The sequence below is a fragment of the Osmerus mordax genome, chromosome 2 (genome assembly GCF_038355195.1).
Source record: "Osmerus mordax isolate fOsmMor3 chromosome 2, fOsmMor3.pri, whole genome shotgun sequence".
Lineage (NCBI taxonomy): Eukaryota > Metazoa > Chordata > Actinopteri > Osmeriformes > Osmeridae > Osmerus > Osmerus mordax.
In genome coordinates this window covers 23572743-23596000 of record NC_090051.1, presented here as the reverse complement: position 1 = coordinate 23596000, position 23258 = coordinate 23572743, and the positions used below count along the sequence as shown (strand labels likewise).

The window sequence follows — 23258 nt, the reverse complement described above, 5'->3', positions numbered from 1 at the left end:
GCATACAGACCTCATCTGCGGATGGAAAGAAACGCTTCTCTTGGTTTCTGTCTCGTATTAGGCCAAGCCTACTTCAGTATACGGTTTATAAATATGCTATATTTTAGGAGAAAGTTCATACTTTATGAATTCACAACATGCTCTCTAGATACTGTGGCATTGAGCTTCTGTAGCCATGTCATCATTTTCCAGTCCCATCAGTCAACTTTCTTGTTTTTGACAGGGAAGTAACTCCTGCAGCTGCCTCCTGCTGCCAGGGGCAAATGCACACAAACTGACCTTCAAACACCGGCTCATCCTCTCGCTCCAGCACTTTATCACCCTTCTCCCCAGTCCTATCCCAGTCCCCTTTGGTGAAACTGTACAACAGGCCTTTTATATGGTGGGCACAAGAGGTGGGACCGCCACTATTAATCAGAGCAGTGTGCTGACGCTAAGAGAAAGTGCCGGGCTGGCCAGCATTCTGCAGTGGCTCCTGCCCCCCTAATTCATCATAGTTAGAATTTACAGTTCCTCACTGCTGTCGGAGAGGGAGGGGCTAGGTGCATCATCCTCCCATCAACCTCTGCCACTCACAGCCAGAAGATTGACTTCATCTCAGTCATCATTTGGGAAGGTTTTTGTTTTTTGGTCAGCTTGGCCCTTGTCTCTTGTGTAATCATAAAAAGGAAAATTGCCCATGGAGCCTAAATATGATAATGATGCTGTTCGTTTTATGATGGAATGGCAAACTCCCAAGCAGAACAATGGCTTGCTGTTTTCCACTCTGTGCTGTGAAAAAATGGAGTGAGTCTGTTGAGGGTGATTGCAATTAAGCCGATGTAGAAGATGAAGTCAGCTGTAATCAGGATAGGCTTCCTGTCAGTGGGCCACTTGGCTAGCAATTTACCAAAGAAAACGGGATCTATCAACTAGATAACTAGAAGCCATGGTAAAGATGGTTGCCAATATCGAATGGACCATTTACATAATCAACCTGTTATGTACATTTGCTAGATTTTTTTTCCAGACAGATGAGGGACAGAAATGCCTTTCCCCTCATATTATTTCTGAGTGATATTGAGAGAGAACATTTAGAGACATATCAGTTCATGTCAGACATGTTCCATTACTTTGCACTCACTGTTTTTGTGTGGGTTTCCACAGATGTGACACATCTATCTAACATTAACTTTAGTCTCACACTGACAAATCCCCAGGAAGAGAGGTTGTTTCCATCATGCCAGTAACGATGTTGTGGGACAGTGACGAGGGTTTCTGGAAGACTGCAGTGTTGATGAAACTGAGAGAAAATCTGCTTACATTGTTGGCCTCCTCTAGTAGTGTAGTGCAGTAGACAAAAACAAGATGAAAGCTTTTGCATTTCAATGTTTTTGTTGTAGTAATTGTTTTCCTATTGAAAGCACTTCCCGTCAATATAATCCCAACTATCTCATTTCAGATAAATCATGGATGCACACTCCAGAGGCTCTGGCGAAGCATTACATCGGCTACAACGCCAAGGTACGTGTGAGGACAGCATCTCCTTCTGCTTTGAACGTCAACTTCATCAGTTTATAAGATCAGAGGTGCACACGGGAAGATCATGCACTCAGTTTCTGTTCATCAGAAGCTTCACCACAACCAGAATTACACGGTTCTTCGTTTGTATTTGAACACCCACCTGTTGTTGTTGTACACTTTCCTGAAAATGGTTCAGTACCCAAGAGGTTCTTCAGAAAGGTATCTACCTTGCACCTCAGTCAAGAAAAATAACTAAACATTCTTTGTCAAAGAGTGGATGTCTTACGGCACAATAGATTTGACTGGAATGAAGCAGTGGATTTGTTTAGTCGTCTGGTTCAGTGAGAAACTCTGTCAGGCCTGTTTTCTGCTCTGTTTCTCCAAAGACTCCCCTCTTATGTGGAGCAGAGTAGCTGTCAGCAGGCATCCAGCGCATCTGAGATGTCTTATTGAACTGAAGCGGAAAAAAGGCGAAAGCACAAGTCCAAACTGCCAGTTCTCTTGCCGCTCTGCTTCTGGTGTCGCACAGTGGAGGGAGGAATAGATTTACTCTTGATGGCTCTGCTGGATATTAAAGTTTGTCAGGAGTTTTCAGACTTGGGACAAACAGGGGTTGAATATCAAAGGGAGAACATTTTGACAGGTGGATCAAGCTGCGGTGCTTGGGTCCAGGGACAGGGACAGGAAGCTGAGTCAACAGTGGATGGTGCCCCACATCCTAAGTGTGGGGTTTACTACCGGCGCCATAGAAACCTCCAAATAAACATGTTTTCTGTCTGAATTATTTTTCGTTGAGGACCATGCTCACTGGGAGAAAATGGATTCAACTCTCAGTGTAACGGCGGGTGGTATGCTACCTGTGCCAACACACGCCCAGTGATGGATGAGGCCATGCTGGATGAGCCCAGGCTGGGCAGCTGGTGGAAGCATTCCTGTCCCGGTCCAGCAGGAGGCGTTGGTCAGGAACCAGACAGTCCTCCTCGGCCACGCGGCCGTCACCACCACATCAGTCACGTCTCAGCCTGGTTCACACGCGTCCTTGAGTACGGCCAGCGTTTGTCACTGGGCTGCGATGCGCTGACACATTTGAATCTGGGTTTCATCCATCTTGCAGTTCCATTGATGGAGACACAAAGTGGCTGTTCTGGTGTTGTTTTCCTGACGTAGTCATAGCCAACTCCATGGCAGCTCAAATTGCCTCTGTTGGTTTTCAGCCATCAGGGTCCTAGCAGGGCTTAATTCAGGTGAATGATTAATCAGTTTAAATATTCTTCCCTTGGCTGTATTACACCCTGCTAATGTTGAAATTTGCTACAAAAACATCACACATTTTATGAATCTTTTTTTCCGTGCAAAACGGTTGCTTTGACAGATGTGGTATGAAAACGGTCATCAAGGTTGATGCTGAAGTAAACCTTTACAACCAATCGAGCGCAGCGTATTTAACCCTGCTGGTATATATTTAACCAATCTTTATCATTGTTGATTCTTGATACGTAACAGCTGTTATTTTAGGAAGAGCGACTGGGAGGCAGAGGAGGGCAGGCGCTGTAGCCATAGCCATTTATGTTCTAAACACATGGAGAGTCCTTCTAAAGCCTAAAGGTTAATGGCTCCATCTGTTGGATAGCAGCAGTAGAGCAGTGGTTTAGAGGGCAGAGCACAGTGTGTGTTGAGGCGAAATGGATGTTTTTGTGTGCACCATGTTTTAAAAACGTCTCAGGGATGTTGAATATGTGAAGGTCGAGTTTGTTTTAGTTTTGTGGGATGGGGGGGGGGGGGGGCGGGGGGCGGTCATGTTGCTGTCAACATGGCATTTTAGGAGTAACATAGCAAAAGGAGCTCTATTTGGAAATGTTTTACATTTTTGCTGGACTAATAAGTATTTCAAGGTCTCTTTTTAAGGAGTCCATAACAAAGTCAAACTGAAGTTGTTTTTACTGGTTTATGTTCAGTACATGTTGTCCGTTTGTACACTGTTCCCTTTTTGTTCTTTATCAGTGACACATTTGCCCTCTTCTAGTTCCTTGGAAACACCGAAGTTGACCAACCAAAAGGAACTGAGGTTGTGAAGGATGCAGTGAGAAAGCTGAAGGTAGGATCATGAAGAGCAGGGTCCTGAAGGCCCAGACCACTAGTCAACATACTTCTCGTTTGCATTGGTTTGTAAGCACAAACTTGAACTTGAACTATACAATTATTTCATCATAATTAGAATGTTTGAAACATGAATTTCTGAATAACTTAGTATTGTTATTACCCCCGTTTGCTTTAAAGAAGGCGACCCCTAACCCTAGACAAAATACCCTATCCCCTAACCCTAGACAAAAGACCCTATCCCCTAACCCTAGACAAAAGACCCTATCCCCTAACCCTAGACAAAATACCCTAACCCTAGACAAAAGACCCTATCCCCTAACCCTAGACAAAAGACCCTATCCCCTAACCCTAGACAATATACCCTATCCCCTAACCCTAGACAAAAGACCAATTAAAGACCGGTTAGAATCTTTTTTTCCTTTTGTTTAAGTACAATGTGTTGATATGCATGTTTGTTGTAGGAATATAGTACTGTAGGGATATAACATGCTTTGTGATGAGCCATTACATGGAAATCTGGCCTCCATCCCACTGTGCTGGATGACCTCACATGATAGCGAGACAAGCTTGCTTCATCTGTCGGCTGAGTCTGCCGTCAGCCTGTGAAGAGCCTTGATGTGTTGAAACGAGGGAGTTCAGACTGCTTCACTTCTCACTGATCCCATCTGCTGCTCTGTTTAGCTGCTCTTCTGTCTGCATGTTGGCCTGCTCGCTCTCTTCCTCTGCCAACACTTGGATGGTTAGGGTGCTTGAAGGGGAAACCTGTTTTCAGAGCCTGAACTCCTTTTTGTTGCTTTAGAATTTGTGAGTTCTTTTTGTGGTTTGGCCGCTTGAAAAATTGGCCACATTTGTTTTCCCCAGCAACTTATCCTTAAAGTGTACATACATACTTTTTTTTTTTTTTTTTTTTTTTACACACAGCCAGCTGACTGGAAAATTTCAACAGCAACATTTTCAGGAAAACTTATAAAAAGGGCCTCAATAATTTTTTTGTGTTCGCTCTGACCTTACTTACAAAGAATGAAGACGTTTGGTGAAATGTCCCCCATGAATATTACATTCTACCTCATTTTTTATTTTAAGTAAGCCTAATCCTGAAATGAAGTTAAATATCATCCACCAATCAAAGTACTTATTCCAGAAATAATCGTCTGTCCTGGTTTCCACCTTCACAAATCCCTCCAGAGTTCAGCGTCACATCCTCTGTGCACACAGAGCTCCCAGTCACACTTCTACCAGACTTCACCTCCTTTCCCTTCTTTATTCGTTCAGGGCCTATACTCCACTTGGTTATTAACTTATAGGTTGTTGTCCAAAAACATGCGTTTTGTCCTGTGAAGGTAGCCTAATGTTCACATTTTAATTGAGCAAAAAAAATTGATGTGAGATGATTGATTTTAATGGCTCGAATCCATTAAGATTTATGCAACCATTTGTGTCCAGACATATTAGTCAATGAGGACATTTGAGATTAACCAGGTGTATATAGTGTCTCTACATTTTTTATATGGATAATGTGCTTCACTTGATGAAATATTGCTTATTTCTTCTCCTTTCAGTTTCAAAGGCATATCAAGAAATCAGAGGGACAGAAGACTCCTAAAGTGGAACTGCAAATCTCCATATATGGAGTGAAGATATTAGACCCCAAGACAAAAGTAAGTCTCCCTGCACGACCAGCTGTCGCCCACAAAAGTATCCCACATGAACCCCCTACTAGACTTGATGAGAAACCCTCACCTGGTGTATAACAGGAGAGCTGGTCAGTGGAGAACAACTAAAACATCAACCTGACCACGGTGTCTTAAGACCACGTCCCACCGTGTGTTCCTTCTCTCTAGGATGTGCAGTACAACTGTCAGCTGCATAGAATCTCCTTCTGCGCCGATGACAAGACTGACAAGAGAATATTCACCTTCATCTGCAAAGATTCTGAATCCAACAAACACCTCTGCTATGTGTTTGACAGTGAGAAATGTGTAAGGAATATACAGGCTTAAAATGGGCATTAACTAATATCCATAAGGGCAATGGGTGTGAAAGAACTTAATCTGTAGAGATTAGACTGAGGTACATCTTCACCTGCTTACTGACTTCATGAATGTAATGTCGTACTGAGTTCATTTACTGTAGATCCCTTTATTCAAAGTAACCTGCAGGAGAGATTTGAACCTCGTGTAAACTTCTTGATATGCTGTCAAATGCTACTGGGCTATACCTTACCTTACTGTACAATCTACCTGCATTAAATCTGGTTGATATGGTTTTGGGATATAGTTCGTTTATAGATGCTTCCTTTTTTGCTACAATTGTCTCATTAATTTCTGTTTCTTCACGGTACCTATATGTGGTTGTTCTCAGACAGCAGTGTGTTAACTGTGTCTGTGTTTCCTGTGTGTTTACCGTGTCTGTGTTAACTGTGTCTGTGTTTCAGGCAGAGGAGATAACCCTCACTATAGGCCAGGCGTTCGACCTGGCCTACAAGAAGTTCCTGGAGTCTGGCGGCAAGGATGTGGAGACGCGGAAACAGATAGGGACCTTGCAGAAGAGGGTGAGCCTCATGTATAGACATGTGACGTCCCTATAGTTTGTATCTGTTCTGTAGCAGGGAGTAGACACGGCCTGGTGCCCTCCAGGGGCCGAGGTCCTCTTGTCCACCAGGGGGGGGTGTTGAGCTCACTGAGTTTCAGGGCTGAAGTACACTGCTCTCAGCAGTTGTAGTCTAGGCTACGTCGTCATTTGGGTAACTGATACAGTATGTATATACAGTATATATTATTACATATTGTGATCATCATCATATATATTATGATTATTATTATTATCATAACATCTATCATACATCTGTAAGTGTCAGCACTTATTGAAGTAGAACCATTTTCAACTAACACTTCGTGCTCATGAACTAAGGAAAATTTGCACACACCTGATTTCCTTAAGAATATGAAAACAATCTCCCATATCCACTCAGAATCCTGTGTTCATTGTGGTTTCAGATTCAAGAACTGGAAACGGAGAACTCTGATCTGAAGACTCAGCTTCAGGACCTGGAGGAGCAGCTGAATATCTCTCCTGTTCCCCCGGTGAGACGCCAGGCCGCCTAGCCGCCAGGCCGCCTGGTGCAGCGAGCCATCCTGTCTTCAGGGACTACTTACTGTGGAAGGATCTCTAGCTCACTGTTCTGTGGTTGCTATCAAGTGATTGGTTTGATTGACAGTCAGGCGATCTCTCTTGCACAGAAGATGCATCTTTACTTTTAACATTTGATGTTGTCACACACCCACTTGGATTATCAGTCAATAACCTCCTTGATAGCACCCAACAGTACCAGGATCAGGGGACCGTCTGTAACTACCGGCTGGCCGGACATTTTCTTCTTTCCTTCCTTCCTCCTTTTTTCCTTTTCACTTTTCCTCCTCTGATCTCTTCTCAGCTGCTTCACATAAACTCGACTAACGAGGCGTTCATGTTGCAAAGGCCCTCGTCTCTGTTCTGGTGCCACAACCTGACGTCCTTCTCCTGTGTGGAGATCTCCTCAGTGACTCTCACACCCATGAGCTCACCAGAGTCCAACCTGTCAGCCGGGCTCCTAACCCCTCCACCTGCTAAACCTGCTCTCCCTCCTGCCAAGCCTGCTGATGGTCACAGCATCCCACGGCCTCGTGTAAACACACCTCTCTGTCTCTGTCTGTTTCTCTCTCTGTCTCCCACTCTCTCCCACTCTCTCACTCACTGTCTGATTTCTGTCTGTCTCTCTCTTTGGACTGCTTTGTCTAGAACCAATTTGTTTAACAACAGAACGATGAGCTCTGTATTGCATCCATGCTACCAAAAGAACAGTTACACTGTTTGCAAAACGTGCATGAAAGGGAGCAACAACAATAACAACAGATTTATTTCAGGCTGTTTGTATTAAACAGGGAGGCAGCCTCTCCATGAAACCCCAGTCTACAGACGTCTTTGACATGGTGCCATTCTCTGCTGTGACACCCCTGGTGCCCATACCAGCCAGCAATGGAACCCCCCCCCCTCCACCCACCACATCCCCACCGGATATGAGTGAGTGTTCACACTACTCAACTACTAATACGGGGAAGCTTTGTGACAGGTGCAAAACTAACTTGATTGAATTGAACCATACGTGTCAGCAAAAGACATGATGAAATGTTGTGATTTGGCACTTTGACATGCTTCAAAACACTTTCCTGACATGTCAGACCAAAACACCACAACATTTTCATTAGTTTGCTGGCAGTGACAGCTTTACCTTGTTCTTTTATTAACTTGGCGTTATCACAACTTCTTACAGTGTCTTGGTACTCCTGCATTCACAGTAAAACTCTAACTTTGACCTGAAAGTAAACACAAAGATGCTCCTCTCTCAGGGAAAGACCTGTTTGGAGCCGAGCCGTTCGATCCCTTCACCTGCGGCTCTGCAGACTTCCCTCCAGACATCCAGTCCCAGCTGGACGAGATGCAGGTGACTGCATGTCTGAACCATCTTAGGGCCTTTATGATGGACTCATATAAGGGAGCAACAGTTGTACCACGTTTTAATACTAGTACTTGTTGTTTTGGATTAAGGTTCTGGATATAACAAAGTGAATTGTAGTCAAAGTACACTTGATATTTACACACAGTTGGAAATGGAAAGGTTTTTTCACTTCACAGATTTTATTTTTACACATATTTTTCTGTTTAATTTCTATATTTTGCCAAAAGGAGACAATGTTGTTCTAGCATGTTGCTTCTCCAAAACTCTTCTCTCTACTTCCTGCTGCCTGTAGTTCTGTTTTAACAATCTCCTTCCATCTCTCTTCCCCCCCCCCTGCCTACAGCGCCAGCGATGGTTTGTACTTTCACTCTATTTCAAACCTCTTGGCTGTCGTCATAACAGGAACTGTGATTAGACTTGCATGCAGTGTTGCGTTTCTGTGTGGATCAGCGAGGTCTGAGTGCATCCAGAACCTTCCTCTACTCCATCTTTGCCTCACCTCCCTCCATCACTCCCGCTCGGTTGACCCGGAAATACTGTCATATAACTGTGAGAGAGTGAGGACAGCGGGGAACGAGGGACTAAGGAGGTTGTTGCAGTATTGGGAAGATTAGTCCTCTGTCGCCATGTCAGGTGCTGATTAGCTCATGCCAATCGGAAACAAAACGCAAAAGGGAAAATATTGTCACATTTATTAAGAAGCTCAAAGCTTGCTTGAACCTTCTTAGGCTTTGTGTACCCTTTCGTTCCACCATCAGATGGTCCACCTGCATGTTTGTGTATTGGTGGCATGTTCAGATCCAGACTAATATCATCTCTCAACTGTACGCTTGGTAATATTTCAGATTTAAAAGTTTGTATTTCCCGTTTTAGCATGTGTCACCCCAGTGCAGGCGTGGGTCACCCCAGTGCAGGCGTGGGTCACCCCAGTGCGGGTCACCCCAGTGCAGGTTGGTGCTTGACAGCCTGCTGTGCTTGTGTTTCAGGAGGGGTTCACAATGGGACTGACCCTTGAGGGGACAGTCTTCTCTCTGGACCCGCTGGGGAGCCGCTGCTGATGCCAAGACGCTGTCTTTTACTTCACTTTTAGCTTGTTTTTACGTAGAAAAAAGAAAAGTGCCAAAATTTGGTCTAATACTTTACAGTCAAGATGCCAATGTTCCTATCTTGAGGTTTTTATGTATTTGAATTTGGTTTTAGAAACAAATCTGAGGTATATTAAAATCTGATATAGAAAAAGCACTATTTTTGTAAGAACTCAAACTGAAGGATTAGTTTGTAGACCCTTTGCTTGTACTGGCATTGAAGGATGTAAATAGTACAGTATGTCCCATGGTACAGTCTGTGGCTGAATTTTCATATGGTACAGTTTAATGTGTAGATATGCACCACTTTAGATTGAGGTCGATATCATCTATTTGTATGTGCGACATGATTCCCTAACATAACCTCACAAGACATATACATGTAGTTGGTCTTGTATTAACACTCATATGCCAAACTGAGCTGGATGTTTAACATATTTTCTTTTAACTCTTTCTTTTTACACGTGTATTTAGTTGATTTGTAATGAATTTGTATGGATTGTTTTGACTGGACATTAAATAGTTTCACTTGTCTGGCTAAAGGTCTTAACAGGTGAAGAGCCATCTCAGTATGTCTGACCATATCTTTACTTTCATATTATATCATCCTTGCACCAGAAAGCACTTTTGAAATCCTGTCCATATACAGTACATACTATATACTACTATTTTGTTTGCAAATATGACTTTGCTGTTACGGTTATTAAAGAAAACATACTGCATACTAGATGCCATTGTCAGAGAGATTCTTTGTTGTCCCTTATCTTGTCACCGCTGCTGATGTGTGTAGTGACTGCAGGTGACAGTGAGGTGAGTGAACCATCAAAAGTGATCTATGGCAGATGGCCTCCAATGAAACTGATTAGGAGTAGCTGATAACTAAAGGTAATTATTCTGAAATAACGGTGAGAATGATTGTTTTCATATATATTTTGTTTTATGTTATTTTCTTATATTGTAGAATTTTATATTTGGGAAGGGCATTGACAAGGAAAAGATTTTACAATTCTTGTAAAAGTAAATTCAAAGTATTTCAAGCAAGTAAAACAAATGAGACCGATACCAATTCTTAAGAATGATTTTAGATAAATTGAATTGGAAAAGACAACTAAAGTGACGTAACTTTTACAGTATTCTAAAACTGAGCCGTTTGGAAAAATTATTTTACATCTTTATGTATTTTCAAAGCACCCACGAGAAACTTCACTTGACTTCATGTGCAAATTCTATACACAGAGGATGTGTCATTTCAACGACATGCCTTAAGCTAAAATAAGACCCTGGCTTTTCCTTAATCAATATGACAAAAACGTCCGGGGATGAACAAGCGTTTGTTTAATGTGTTGCATAGCAAAGATACATGAAGCACACAAGATGTCTAAATGCTGTTATAGGAAGATGGGCAGGAAGGGGCTGACATGCACAGGAACATAACACACGCTGTGTTAAAGGCACCGATTAGAAAATAAAAGAAGTAAGTATATCCAACTGAAATGATCAAAAAGACGATTGCCACACGTGGTTCATGTGACACTGACTTCATGAGTCCATCAGTGACAAACATCTTTATTGACATCCCCAGACACCTGGTCCCTAGCTGTGTGCAGTGCACTTACAAAACAGCACCCGTGGAGGATTCACATGATCGGATCCCAATTTTGGAAGCGAGGTAGCGAACACTACAGACACAGCTGGTGGAACTTTAATCTTTTGATTCAACAGTCAGTACAGAGTTGGGATAAGTGAATACAGGAATCGGTCATATCAAAATGATCAGGATAAGAATGATAATTATGCCATAAAAAGCATTTTCAATTAATGTCCACACTAGCACCATAACTTGTATTTTTATATTTAAAACACTTTGTATACAAAGAAAAGCAAACAATGTAAGAAGTAAAATATGCTATTGTAAAATTCTGGTGGAATGACGTCATCTTACAAACAGCAGTTAATGACTAACATTTTTTTAAGTATTCGTACGCTCAAACCATTTGGCAATAATTGTCCTAATCAAAGCTTACGTCAGTGGATCAGGTTATATTGTACCTAACCATGGGGTGTCTTGCGCCTGCTTAGTGGTAGTGTGTCATCTTCCTCTATCAAGAATGCAAGCAAAGGAATGTTGTTGAGTTCTTCTTTTTAATATGTCAAACTTTGTTGCCACCAAACATTCATCTTACTTCCACTGGGGGTAACAACAAACCAGGTAGGAGGTCTTGAACATGATTGGAAAGGCACAATAAATATCTTGCCACGGGCCTGAACTCCGCAGGGATTTATGTACAAGGGGGCTGATCGGATCAGCTGTCAGTTCAAGAGTCTCAGGATCCTCTTCCATGCATCTGTCTCACTGGTGTTTACTCTTTTTCTTTCGTTGTTGCATTTATACGAAGCACACTGGAGCGATATCAATGCCAAACTCCTGGTCTGAGCCACCAATGTCCACAGGGGCAATATCCACTATGGGAAGTCTTGCTGTTTTCTGTGTCCTGTACTCAAACACGGTCTTGCCCCATTTGCCGTTGGATTGCTGTGAAGACAAATACAATAGTTATATAAAGTAGTTAATAGTTAGATAAAGAAATATCCAACCCAAACACCAACCCTGACCAGATGACAGCCCTGACCAGATGACAGCCCTGACCAGATGACAGCCCTGACCAGATGACAGCCCTGACCAGATGACAGCCCTGACCAGATGACAGCCCTTACCGAGCAGCTGTCTTCCAGCACCGTGTATCTGAAGCGGTTGTTTCCCTCGGCCCTGAGCTCCAGGTCGTTGGAGGCTTTGAGGACGATGGCTTTCTTGAGGTCGGCGGCCTTGTCGTCCTTGTAGGCCACCGTGTTTCTGCAGTGGTACGTGATGGTCTGGGACGCCTCTTTGGAGAGCAGGCGGATGAAGGTCATCTGGACTGAGACGGAGTTGGCAGGCTGGTCTTTGTTCCCGTAGGTGAACTGGAAGGTCAAAGTTAAAGTGACCGTCAGTAGATGTTACCACTCATCTGCTCCTGAGACCTATGGAGGGGCACGTGACTAGTGTAGTTACAACGTTAAAAACGGCTCCTGAATCCATATGCTCCTGCAAAGGTCTGGTATTCTGCCCTCCTACGATTCCATTTAATGTAACGTCGTGTTTGTCCGTGCCCCCCTGACCCCCAGTATAACCAGACTGTTTGGTTCATCTGAATGTTCTTACCTGTGTCCCGCGGTTGATGTCGGCTCCAAACCACACAGGCTTGTTCTTGGAGGCGCTCCACCAGACCTTGCGAGGGACACTGTCAGGGTTGGCAGAGATGCACGTCTCTCCTGTCTCCATGTTGCAGGTCACTTTGATGGCGTCCTCAGCGCTGCCCTGGTTGGGGTCCACCCAGTACTCACCTTCAAACACAACGCTCAAGGATTAGACATTTCAAAACCTCCCACAGTTTTGAAAGAACGTGAAACTTTAGTCTTGTGTTTTGAAAAGGAACACACTGTGAAAATAACCAGATTTTCGAAATATTTTTTCAATCATTCAAAACTTTTTCTTCCACACATAGTGAAAGGAATAGTGACAAAATCTACACTCTTGCAGCTTCTGACGTGACGCCATAGTAGCCTCCTGACAGGAGTGTGAGGAGAGGGCCTGAGTGCCAGCAGCAACTTACAGGAATGCTAATCCCATGTTTCAGATGCTCCTACGAACCTGTCCACCAGTGTCCATTAACTCAATCAACAATCACCAAATGACACAGCCAGTAGAGTGAGGGTGTGAGGAGAGGGGTCGGCAGGCTGGCTCACCGCTCTTCTTCAGGGGGTAGCACTGCTTCAGGTCGGCGCAGGTCCTGGCCGGGTGTTTCCTGCTGCCGTCGGGGCTCCGCATGCTGTCGATCTGGCTGCTCAGAGCCTTGAGCGTGGCCTGGACCCCCGGGTCGGCCTGGAACGCCTCCGAAGAGTTGCTGTTGGGCAGGGCCTCGTCCTCGCTGAACTCTGGAGGGGGAGGGGGGCCCATGTCGTAATCCTGGGGGCCTCCGAACAGGTCGTCCATGGCGGCGGTGGGGGGGCCGGGGGAACCAGGGAGGCCGGGGGGGCCTGACTCTCCAGGGGGACCCTGGGAGCACAGCAAGCAGAAACATTAGTTTTGTTGCGTTTACAGAACAAGTTTATGGGTAATGCAACAGTTCACTTTTTATTTGTAAACCTGGAACTTTGATATTTGTATGTATAGTGTTGTTGTCTGTCTGATGATAATCTCAGTTTTCATCTCATCATCTCTCACAGCACATTCCAAAGTGTTTTATATTGGTTCATCTTGTGAGTACAAACGAATAATTTAACACCTGGAGGGTTCTTTTTAATACTTTGTAACCACTGTGCACCACTTCCCAGGGTGGATTTGCTCTGTATGTGATGTAAGTGACATGGTCATGGTTCAGGTAAGTGAGCGTATTGGTGGTATGCTCGTACCTCTGGTCCTATGTCTCCACTGATCCCCCGTGTGCCTGGAGGCCCCATGGGGCCTGGCTGGCCAATGTACCCTTCCTTTCCTGGGGGGCCCACTGGTCCTGGGGGGCCCTAGTTCACACAATTTCAGAGGCACAGCTTGTCAGGTTAGCCACGAATATTAGTACAACATTTGTATTTTGTTGTTTCTGTTTTTGCCATTGAACAACATACAGTATATCTGCTCCTTATTTTACTATTTGAAGTTTAAAGCATGAAATATGATTTGAGCAGCAGACGTACTCTCTGGCCACTCGGTCCGATGATCCCTGAGGCTCCCTGTTCCCCCGTCGTGCCCTGAGAGAGATGGAGGTGTTAGCATGAGGACAGCTGGGAGGAGCGTGCGCCAGCTGCACAGTGTGACAGTCTTGGTGTATCAGACTTACTGGAGGTCCTGGAAGCCCCTGCAGGCCTGTGAACCCCCGGTGACCCTTCTGCCCTCTCTCTCCGTGGTCTCCTAGATCTCCTTTATCCCCTCTGGGGCCTTGTGGTCCCTGCAGGTAAACGGCAAACAGCACTTCAGGGGCCGTCCGACAGAGTAAGGAAGCCATGATGGGTATGTGTTTGTCAAACGAGCCATCAGAGGCTCAAACACAGCGGGTCTGCAGTAATGGCCACAGCGTTGTCAGAAGTGGGGATGGAGTCATGATTGAAAGTGGTTTGAGACTGTTGCAGTGTGTGGTGACTTCCTAACGGCCGTTGTGGTGAGGTTAGTGATGTGTGGTGCTCATGTCGTTACCGTTAGGCCTCTCTTGCCCGCGGACCCTGGTGGACCCAGCGGCCCTCTGGAACCCTGAACACACAGGAGGAGGAGTCAGACTGGACTTCCTGCTACAGGACGACTCAGTACAGGACACCATTACGAAAAACAAACATGCATGGATAATCAGTGAAAATGCAGCATTTGATCATGTGATATTTGATATACGTACAGCATCTCCTCTCTTCCCAGAGCCTCCTTGAGCACCGACTGGGCCGGGGGAGCCGGGGGGTCCTGATGTGCCCACCAGACCCTCGGGGCCTGAGTCCCCTCGCTCTCCCTGCAGCACGCACAGCCCACAGTGTTTACTGGGATCAGTGGTCAAGATTAATAGATAGTGTCTACTTATGGAAGATGATATTGTGCTCTCACCCTGATGCCTATGACTCCATCCTTGCCCGGTGGTCCGTCTGATCCAGCTGGGCCCTGATGGAACACAACGTTTACTGATGTACTTGTTCATGTATCATGTTACTGATGACCCTTAACTGATGTATTCTGCATTTAAGTCTGAAATAAATATTTAGTGAGCTGTAACTTTGTTCCAAAAGTGGGCAAATCAGAGCAAGTGCTAGTTCAAATGTAACATATTACAACCAGTTGCTATGCGTGTCAGTCCTTAACGTGTACTGTTTTGATTCTCTCTGGAGACATGGCATTCACACCATGTCTTGGTGATCTGAACTAAAAGCACAGGACGTACGTTAGGACCGGGGTCTCCTCGGGGGCCGTTGGCTCCTGGAGAGCCCAGCGGACCAGGGGGGCCCTTGTCTCCCTGGGGACCAGACGAGCCCTGCTTCCCTGGAGGACCCTGGGAGAACGCCAACTCAGTGAGTTACAGTATACAGATGCTTTATATGAATGTCGTTTCATATTGACGTGTAATTATATCTGAGTTATGAACAAGAATATTAAATCTTAAATGGAATTAATGGCAAACTATTTCGGGTTAGAAGCAGGACTGCTACGTACATCTGTTCACAATACATTAAACTTTATTTATCCTATAAAGAATGTCCTGGTTTCATGTCTCCATACCGCTGGTCCTGGAAGTCCAAGCATGCCCCGCTCTCCCCTCTGCCCAGGGAGGCCCACGATGCCTCTCTGTCCTGTCGTTCCTGCTGGACCTGGGGGTCCGTCCGGGCCCTGTGGAACAAACAGCATCTCACCAGAGAGCACTGGAACATTCACCCAGGTGATGCCAGTTCTCAGGGTTTGTCTTGACAATTTGGTATGTGGTTCAGTTCTCCTTTCAAGATTCAAAGATACAAAGGCTTTTATTTCAGGGTCGTTTTGTGTTTGAACTGTTCTGTCATTTTGGATCAGCATCCATAAAACCATAAAGTAGACAATATTCAATTGATGTTCCTTCCACATTTTATATCTGGAATACAAATAGTGTCCTCCTTGACCACTTGTTCTGATCAAACTGAAGTATTGAGATGCCTGAGGACATCTGTTCCCAGGCTGGTTATCTTACCGTGGGTCCATCCTCCCCTGAGTCTCCTTTGTCTCCCAGGCTGCCAGTAGGACCTGGAGGGCCTCTCTCTCCCTGTCTGCCCGGGGGACCATTGTCTCCACGGAGACCAGCTGGGCCCTCCTTCCCTGGGAGACCCAGTGGTCCCGGCTCCCCCACAGGACCCTGGCAGAGACGGCACAGGTTAACCTCTGACCCCAACTCTGTATGTGGGGTCCTCACAGTCAAACCCAGTCATATCTAGACTACTGGGGGTGTTTTAGATGTGAAATATGAGATCCTGTGGACTTAGTGGTTCTTCTGATTGTCTTGATAGAGGGGGCGTGTTTACCGTGGAGCCTGGGGGGCCAACTCTGCCTGCAGATCCAGGGAAACCGGTAGGACCCTAGCGAGAGAGGAATGAGAAGATACACAGTTTAGAGCCTGGACTCATCCAACTAAGTGCATTGACTTGCTAGTCAGATAAAATATGTTCAAGTCACAAAAATACTTACTGACGCTCCCTGGGTCCCTCTGCCACCCTTCAGCCCTGCCACACCAATAGGCCCCTGTGGAACACATAACATTCATTATAAAGTAACTATTTAGTATATTCAATCAGTTCTCCCTCCCCCCAATGGATGTCTTGTTGTAGTTATACGCAGATGTTCAATATGTTTTGTGCAGATGTTTAATGATATCCGTGACTCACGAGAGGTCCCTGAGAGCCAGCCAAGCCCTGGGGTCCAGGAGACCCTGCGTCCCCTTTCTGACCGGGCTCTCCCGGCGGGCCTTTCACTCCAGGCTGCCCGTCAGGACCCTGCATGGGGCAACAGAAACACCTAGCATTAAGGCTAGCACTGCATATACACCTATCATGAAGGCTAGCACTACATATACACCTAGCATGAAGGCTAGCACTACATATACACCTAGCATGAAGGCTAGCACTACATATAAACCTAGCATGAAGGCTAGCACTACATATACACCTAGCATGAAGGCTAGCACTACATATACACCTAGCATGAAGGCTAGAACTATATAAACACCTAGCATGAAGGCTAGCACTGCGTATACACCTAGCATGAATGCTTTTTATGAACAAGAATTTCCCAAGACCATGAGGATCAACTGATGTCTAACTTGACAGTGGGACAAATATGCCATTAAACAACTCATGGCTCATGACAGAACTTACAGGCGCTCCAGAAAATCCGACTGCTCCAATTGGTCCAGGGTCACCTCTCCCTCCCTAAAGGAACGGAACATCAGATTATCTGTGTAAATTTGACCAAAGTAATACATAGCATGTTGAGTTGAAATGAAAAACCTGAGTGGACCTACAGGAATTCCTCTAGATCCAGCAGGCCCAGATGGACCTTTAGGTCCAGGTTCTCCCTGCAGGGGAAGAAACATCGACAACGTTGTGTCACAGCAAGCAATGACTTACACCTACTTTTCATGTCACGTCCTGTATGATAAATTATACCTAGCTTCTGTAACTAGGTATCCTCCAAAACTGTATTTCTTTACCTTTTCTCCGCTGGGTCCGCTGGGTCCTGGAGGGCCTAGGGGCCCTGGAAGACCCTGTTGTAGGAAAAAGCCTGGATTAGGAAATACATTTATCACTGTGGCCTGGTGCCATGAATACAGCAGACAATGCTTTTGTCTGATAGGACATGCTTTATACAAAACTCCCTCCTACAATAACTCATCCGTAGCTCTACAGTCCCACAATGCAGAGAGCCTCACTTGTGTACAACATGTTCCATATGAAGTAAAAAATAAATGGTTTCCAAAGACTGAATAGCTTAAAAATAGTTCCTTCTGTATTGTTTTGGAAAAACATTTTTGTAAAACAACAATGCTAATGCTCTTATTTGGTTGATGGTATAACACGGTGAAGAGTATTCTGCTCATTTGTGATTTACTGCTGTATATGTCTGTCACAGAGCTTGTGTACTAATTTTATTTGATATATTCAGTATATGAATTCCACGCACCCTTGCACCATCGTTTCCAGGGGTTCCTTCAGATCCTTTCTCACCAATCGCCCCCTGGGGGTTTAGAAATGCTAGTTAACAGTAGTTCAACAAGACAAAGCAACCTCCTGCAACATAATCTCCTGTTCAAAATGGTGTAAGGCCTAGTATAGACCAAAATAATGACAATATATGCACAAAGACGAAGTTCTTTCATGTTTTAATAATGTGCTTGTCATTAACCCTTGTGTTATCTTCGGGTCATTCTGACCCATCAGTCATTGTGACCCACCGTCGTATTGCGACAACTTTACCGCATACAAAAACAAAGTGAAGCATTTTCTTTTAACCGTTGGGCTGTCTCAGACCCCCCACATTGCAAAGGTTAAAAGAAAATAATTTTTTGTTTTTGTATTGGGTAAAATTGGGTAAACACAACGATGGTTCATTATGAACCTTTGGGTCATGTGACCCGAAGGCAGCAGGAGGGTTAAAGGCAAGTTTTGAGGAAGCCACTATTAGAGGAAGTGTTTGATGAGAGGTAGATAGTGCTGGATGAGGATGGGAACACAAACACCTACCCTGTCCCCCTTGGGCCCTGGAGGGCCAGAGATTCCCCTCTCTCCAGGCATGCCCTGCAGCCCCGGGGGTCCCAGGTCTCCCACTGCTCCAGAAGGACCTGGGCTGCCCTTCAGAGGGAAAACAACCAAACAAATTGAAATTGGATAATATTTTTTCACTTAGAAATGCAAAAAATTAAGAAAAATATAAAACTATAGAAGACATGTACAGGATGAGCTCTGCCAGATCTTCCACAAGTGACAAGGTGATTGATCGTACCTTTGGCCCATCAGGACCTGGTGCTCCTGGGATCCCCTTCGGGCCTTGCAGGCCGGTGGGTCCCAGTTCCCCCCTCTCCCCTGGAATACCACGCTCGCCCTGCGCTCAACACAACATGCCGTCAGTCACACACCCAAAATATAACTGAGTAAACCACAGATCCAAATCTTTGTCAATCAGACCAACTTACTCTTGGTCCAATTTGACCGACGGCACCACCCTCTCCTGGAATCCCCTGAGAGGAAACAGGAAGAGTTTCATATCAGTACTGAAAAGCAGAATTCACTGCAGACACAATGCAGACTAATACAGCTCTGTTCCAATCCCATTTGCTGTTACTTCACATGGCATCAAGGAAAGCCATAACTGTAGACATGCACATCATGACCTCCAAACTCACCAGATCACCTGGTTTCCCCGGCTCTCCAGGAGGTCCTGGTTGTCCAGGTAAACCCTAAAAACACAAACAGCTCAGGTCAGAATTCCTCAAGATTAAGTTTGAATGTTTCTTCTTTGTCCTCTCATTTTTGGAAACAATGGATCTGTGTGATACACACCTGGAAGCCGTTCACTCCAGGGGGTCCCTGTTCTCCTCTCTCCCCAGCAACACCCTTTGAATAGGAGGAAAAAACAAAGTTAGTTTTTGTTTGTATACGTGTTTTAAAAAACGATATTCATTTTCAATCAGTTGTGATGTATCATAGTAATGAACAACGTTGTAGTAACGTCTTAAACATAGTGGGAGGGACTTACTGCAGGGCCAGCGGGGCCAGCAGGGCCAACTTCCCCGTCTTTCCCAGGAGGACCCTGGGAAATGAAGGCATCATTACTCATCAGTACAGCCCAAACCACAAGCCTGTCATGCAGTCTACGTGTTTACAAGGTAGTTCCCCCACCGGGTGTCCCAGGAGAGCTGAACGTGGCGTTCAGTCCTCCCTGTGAAGCCCACTCACCCTCTGACCTGCTACTCCTGCTGACCCTTGCTCTCCTGCCTTGCCAGGGTCTCCCTGCAGGGTTTCACAAACACAAAATAAAGTTGTGGCATTCAAAAAATTACTTCCAGAAACGCAAAACACTGTACAGCGGATTATTCATAGCCTGATAAAATCGTATTGGGTTGCCGTTCAAAAATTGTTAACAGCAAAGACTGAGAGCTTTATAATGAAGTGGTCTCACGTTGAAGCCCTTTGGCCCCGGCACTCCCATGGTCCCTGCTGGGCCCCGGCCCCCGATGGACCCCGCTGGCCCTGGTCGGCCGTCCTCCCCGGGAGCCCCCTGCCCAGGACACACACAGACGCCAGGTTCACCACTGAACTTCCCACCGTGATCTCACCTTCATGGGATCTTCGATGGAAAGGACATGGAGGATCATGATGTTTTATAACCCGACCTACCAGAGGTCCTGGCTTCCCCTCAGCCCCCTGGACTCCGGGAGTTCCGGTCAGGCCCTGGAATGAAAGAAAAACAGGAAGTCACTGAGGGAATTCGCATGAGCTGGCATGTTGGCCGAAGTCATGTGGTTCTGGAAGTGAATGTTTTGGAGATAATGAGAGTCTGAAAGCAAATAGTCTCTGTTACCCTTGCTCCAGGAAGACCCGGTTCTCCGGTTCTGCCGGGGTCTCCTCCAGAACCTTTGGGACCAGGTAGACCAGATGTTCCACGATCTCCGACAGCACCCTTCAAGCAAACGTGCAGCTTGTTAAACAACGGTACACTCTGACTATGAGAGAACCCTCAAAGACTCTGAAAATACTGTCAGAACTGTGCACTTCTAATCCTTTAATTATTTTGAGGTTCTTTCTTCTACATACACTATGTATTGCTTTGGATAAAAACGTTTGTTCAATTCTTTAAATGTTGTATTAATTAATAAAATGTCAAATGTACCTTGGGACCAGGCAATCCATCAGCGCCAGGGAATCCTCTATTCCCAGGAGCACCCTGTAAAACACAACACACTTAAAACACTACATAGCAAGTGGTTAATAAAGGGAAATAACCATTAAGCACACACATCATACTGTTTGAAATGCGCTGTGCATAGGGATGTGTCGAGGAGTCAGGTGGCTGAGCGGTTAGGGAGTCGGACTAGTAATCTGAAGGTTGCCAGTTCGATTCCCGGCCGTGAAAAATGACGTGTCCTTGGGCAAGGCACTTCACCCTACTTGATTCGGGGGGAATGTCCCTGTACTTACTGTAAGTCGCTCTGGATAAGAGCGTCTGCCAAATGACTAAATGTAAATATGTCACATGCATAGGTAATCATATCCCATTTAGCTCAATAACTCAATAATCAATCAAAACAAATGATCTGAACATCCTAATTCCCATAACTATTTATTACATGTTGGATGGATTCCAAAGACAACATTTACAGACTACAGCTGAGATGGACCAGGATCCACACAGCCCTGTGACTCACCCGCTCTCCAACTGGACCCAAGGGCCCGATGGAGCCAGAGTCTCCGCGGGGACCTCGCTTCCCCTCCTCGCCCTGGGGCCCGATCACACCCTGCGAACCAGGAGGCCCCTAGGAGAACCACAATCAGCACCACTCAGGGTTAGAGAACCACAATCAGCACCACTCAGGGTTAGAGAACCACAATCACCACCACACAGGGTTAGAGAACCACAATCAGCACCACTCAGGGTTAGAGAACCACAATCAGCACCACTCAGGGTTAGAGAACCACAATCACCACCACACAGGGTTAGAGAACCACAATCACCACCACACAGGGTTAGAGAACCACAATCAGCACCACTCAGGGTTAGAGAACCACAATCACCACCACACAGGGTTAGAGAACCACAATCAGCACCACGTCTTCTGAATTGCATCAAGGTTAATATATGTAGCTAGAACAATATATTCCAACATTCAGATTCAAATACAGAAAGGACCATAGGCATTCTCTTGTATTAATATCATGTGTGCTTACTGGTTCGCCTTTGGGTCCAAAATCTCCTTTGAACCCCGGGATTCCCACATCTCCCTGGATAAGACACAGGAAGAAACAGATAAACATCCCTTCCAAACAAACACTGTCCTTTGGCATGAATACTACCTTACATGCAGAAACAGTTTCTAAGCAGATACTGTAGTTGGCTTTGATTGTTCATCTAAGCTTGTACTGCAAGCTTAGATGAATATTTGTACCCAGTGTATGTCCTGATTCTTGTGTGCAACATTACATGGGTGTTAATTCAACCAGGTGTCTTACAGGAAGAGAGAGCTACGTTACCAGTTGTCCTTTGATACCCGGCTGTCCGGTGCTGCCCTGGGGTCCTGGAGGACCTGCTGGGCCAAGATGGCCGCCCAATCCCTGGGGGCCAACGTTACCCTGCAGACAACATTCAGCGTCCAGGTCATGGTTCGTATTCACCATTGTTGTTAAGACATCCTGGCATCTTGTGGTAGTAAAATAGTTCATTACAGGTGTATTCATGTTTCACGTACCACTGGCCCTTTGCTGCCTGTACCTCCATCTGTCCCTGTGGGGCCCTGCAATGGAAATAGCACAATATTAGACACAACGTCATTACGTTGAAGACGTTTGTGAGTGCGTACATGCATGCTCTGTGTGTGAGTATGGCATCAACACTCCGATATATGAACAGTATCAGACACGATTCACTATGTAGATAAAGTATGAGTAGGGATAGAGTATGTATGTACACACTGTGTGTGTGTGTATGTGTGTGTACAAGTGAGTTTGGTGTGTGTTAGTTTGGTATCAAGACATTAACACTCACTCTGATCCCAACTGGTCCAGATTGGCCCAGGTGCCCTGTCTCCCCTCTCTGTCCCTGGGGCCCCTCCGGACCCCTGACCCCAGTGGGGCCTGCCTGACCCTGGGGACGGGACAGAAAACACAGTCTCAGTATCTAAATCCTCTGGTCCCTGACTAGGATGTTTGCATGGTGCCACTCCACTTCATAGCTGGAGGGCTGTATAACAGGGACAGTAATCAGGTGATGGCTGGAGGGCTGTATAACAGGGACAGTAATCAGGTGATGGCTGGAGGGCTGTATAACAGGGACAGTAATCAGGTGATGGCTGGAGGGCTGTATAACAGGGACAGTAATCAGGTGATGGCTGGAGGGCTGTATAACAGGGACAGTAATCAGGTGATGGCTGGAGGGCTGTATAACAGGGACAGTAATCAGGTGATGTCTGGTGGCACTGGCTCGACTTGCCTTCATTCCAGGACTTCCTGGATAACCTGGAGGTCCGTTGATGCCCAGAGGACCCTGCATGTGTAGGACAAGAGCAATGAGGTCCGCCGTTAGTGATTGGATGTTGTAAACATGACTAACGGAATAATTTTCTGGATTTAGTATTCTGCATGGAGTGCGTAGGATTCTATCTGTCATGTGAAAGTAGCTCTGGTTGTCTCACCATTGGTCCTGCTTTACCAATGTTGCCAGATGAACCTCGCATGCCCTGTAACATAAAGACAAGTAAGTACTCAGGTTTGGTTGTTTTCTCAGTAAATAAGCGTTGCACATTATAATTCAGTCATAATTATGATTATTATTCAACCTC

The 23258-nt window shown here is 45.5% G+C and overlaps 2 protein-coding genes across 7 annotated transcripts in view; one reads left to right on the top strand and one right to left on the bottom strand.

The window, feature by feature from the left end:
* Positions 1 to 9904, top strand: part of LOC136960963 (PTB domain-containing engulfment adapter protein 1) — a 46881-nt gene extending 36977 nt beyond the window's left edge. For 3 of the 6 annotated variants that reach the window (XM_067255096.1, XM_067255097.1, XM_067255098.1), the window contains 9 exons: positions 1442 to 1503; positions 3527 to 3598; positions 5163 to 5261; positions 5445 to 5582; positions 6038 to 6154; positions 6600 to 6686; positions 7506 to 7662; positions 7989 to 8083; positions 9085 to 9904. In XM_067255096.1, the coding sequence (XP_067111197.1) occupies positions 1442 to 1503; positions 3527 to 3598; positions 5163 to 5261; positions 5445 to 5582; positions 6038 to 6154; positions 6600 to 6686; positions 7506 to 7662; positions 7989 to 8083; positions 9085 to 9156 (899 nt within the window). In that variant the 3' untranslated portion in view covers positions 9157 to 9904. Of the gene's footprint in view, positions 1 to 1441; positions 1504 to 3526; positions 3599 to 5162; positions 5262 to 5444; positions 5583 to 6037; positions 6155 to 6599; positions 6687 to 7036; positions 7268 to 7505; positions 7663 to 7988; positions 8084 to 8441; positions 8453 to 9084 lie in introns of all 6 variants that reach the window. The other 3 variants (XM_067255101.1, XM_067255100.1, XM_067255099.1) reach the window with 3 other exon arrangements.
* A 591-nt stretch (positions 9905 to 10495) lies between these two features.
* col5a2a (collagen, type V, alpha 2a) overlaps positions 10496 to 23258 on the bottom strand; it is a 33323-nt gene continuing 20560 nt past the window's right edge. Inside the window, exons 17-54 of the mRNA XM_067252133.1 lie at positions 23112 to 23156; positions 22910 to 22963; positions 22466 to 22564; positions 22170 to 22214; positions 21955 to 22053; positions 21652 to 21705; positions 21132 to 21239; positions 20597 to 20650; positions 20288 to 20386; positions 20104 to 20157; positions 19886 to 19984; positions 19663 to 19716; positions 19463 to 19516; positions 19267 to 19320; positions 19110 to 19163; positions 18900 to 18944; positions 18710 to 18808; positions 18451 to 18558; positions 17891 to 17944; positions 17421 to 17474; positions 17232 to 17285; positions 17086 to 17139; positions 16597 to 16704; positions 16400 to 16453; positions 16237 to 16290; positions 15909 to 16070; positions 15467 to 15574; positions 15132 to 15239; positions 14801 to 14854; positions 14601 to 14708; positions 14408 to 14461; positions 14055 to 14162; positions 13912 to 13965; positions 13633 to 13740; positions 12967 to 13276; positions 12383 to 12564; positions 11899 to 12141; positions 10496 to 11716 (exon numbers count right to left, since the gene is read on the bottom strand). Of these exons, the coding sequence (XP_067108234.1) occupies positions 11570 to 11716; positions 11899 to 12141; positions 12383 to 12564; positions 12967 to 13276; positions 13633 to 13740; positions 13912 to 13965; positions 14055 to 14162; positions 14408 to 14461; positions 14601 to 14708; positions 14801 to 14854; positions 15132 to 15239; positions 15467 to 15574; positions 15909 to 16070; positions 16237 to 16290; positions 16400 to 16453; positions 16597 to 16704; positions 17086 to 17139; positions 17232 to 17285; positions 17421 to 17474; positions 17891 to 17944; positions 18451 to 18558; positions 18710 to 18808; positions 18900 to 18944; positions 19110 to 19163; positions 19267 to 19320; positions 19463 to 19516; positions 19663 to 19716; positions 19886 to 19984; positions 20104 to 20157; positions 20288 to 20386; positions 20597 to 20650; positions 21132 to 21239; positions 21652 to 21705; positions 21955 to 22053; positions 22170 to 22214; positions 22466 to 22564; positions 22910 to 22963; positions 23112 to 23156 (3456 nt within the window). The 3' untranslated portion in view covers positions 10496 to 11569. The remainder of the gene's footprint in view (positions 11717 to 11898; positions 12142 to 12382; positions 12565 to 12966; positions 13277 to 13632; positions 13741 to 13911; positions 13966 to 14054; positions 14163 to 14407; positions 14462 to 14600; positions 14709 to 14800; positions 14855 to 15131; positions 15240 to 15466; positions 15575 to 15908; positions 16071 to 16236; positions 16291 to 16399; positions 16454 to 16596; positions 16705 to 17085; positions 17140 to 17231; positions 17286 to 17420; positions 17475 to 17890; positions 17945 to 18450; positions 18559 to 18709; positions 18809 to 18899; positions 18945 to 19109; positions 19164 to 19266; positions 19321 to 19462; positions 19517 to 19662; positions 19717 to 19885; positions 19985 to 20103; positions 20158 to 20287; positions 20387 to 20596; positions 20651 to 21131; positions 21240 to 21651; positions 21706 to 21954; positions 22054 to 22169; positions 22215 to 22465; positions 22565 to 22909; positions 22964 to 23111; positions 23157 to 23258) is intronic.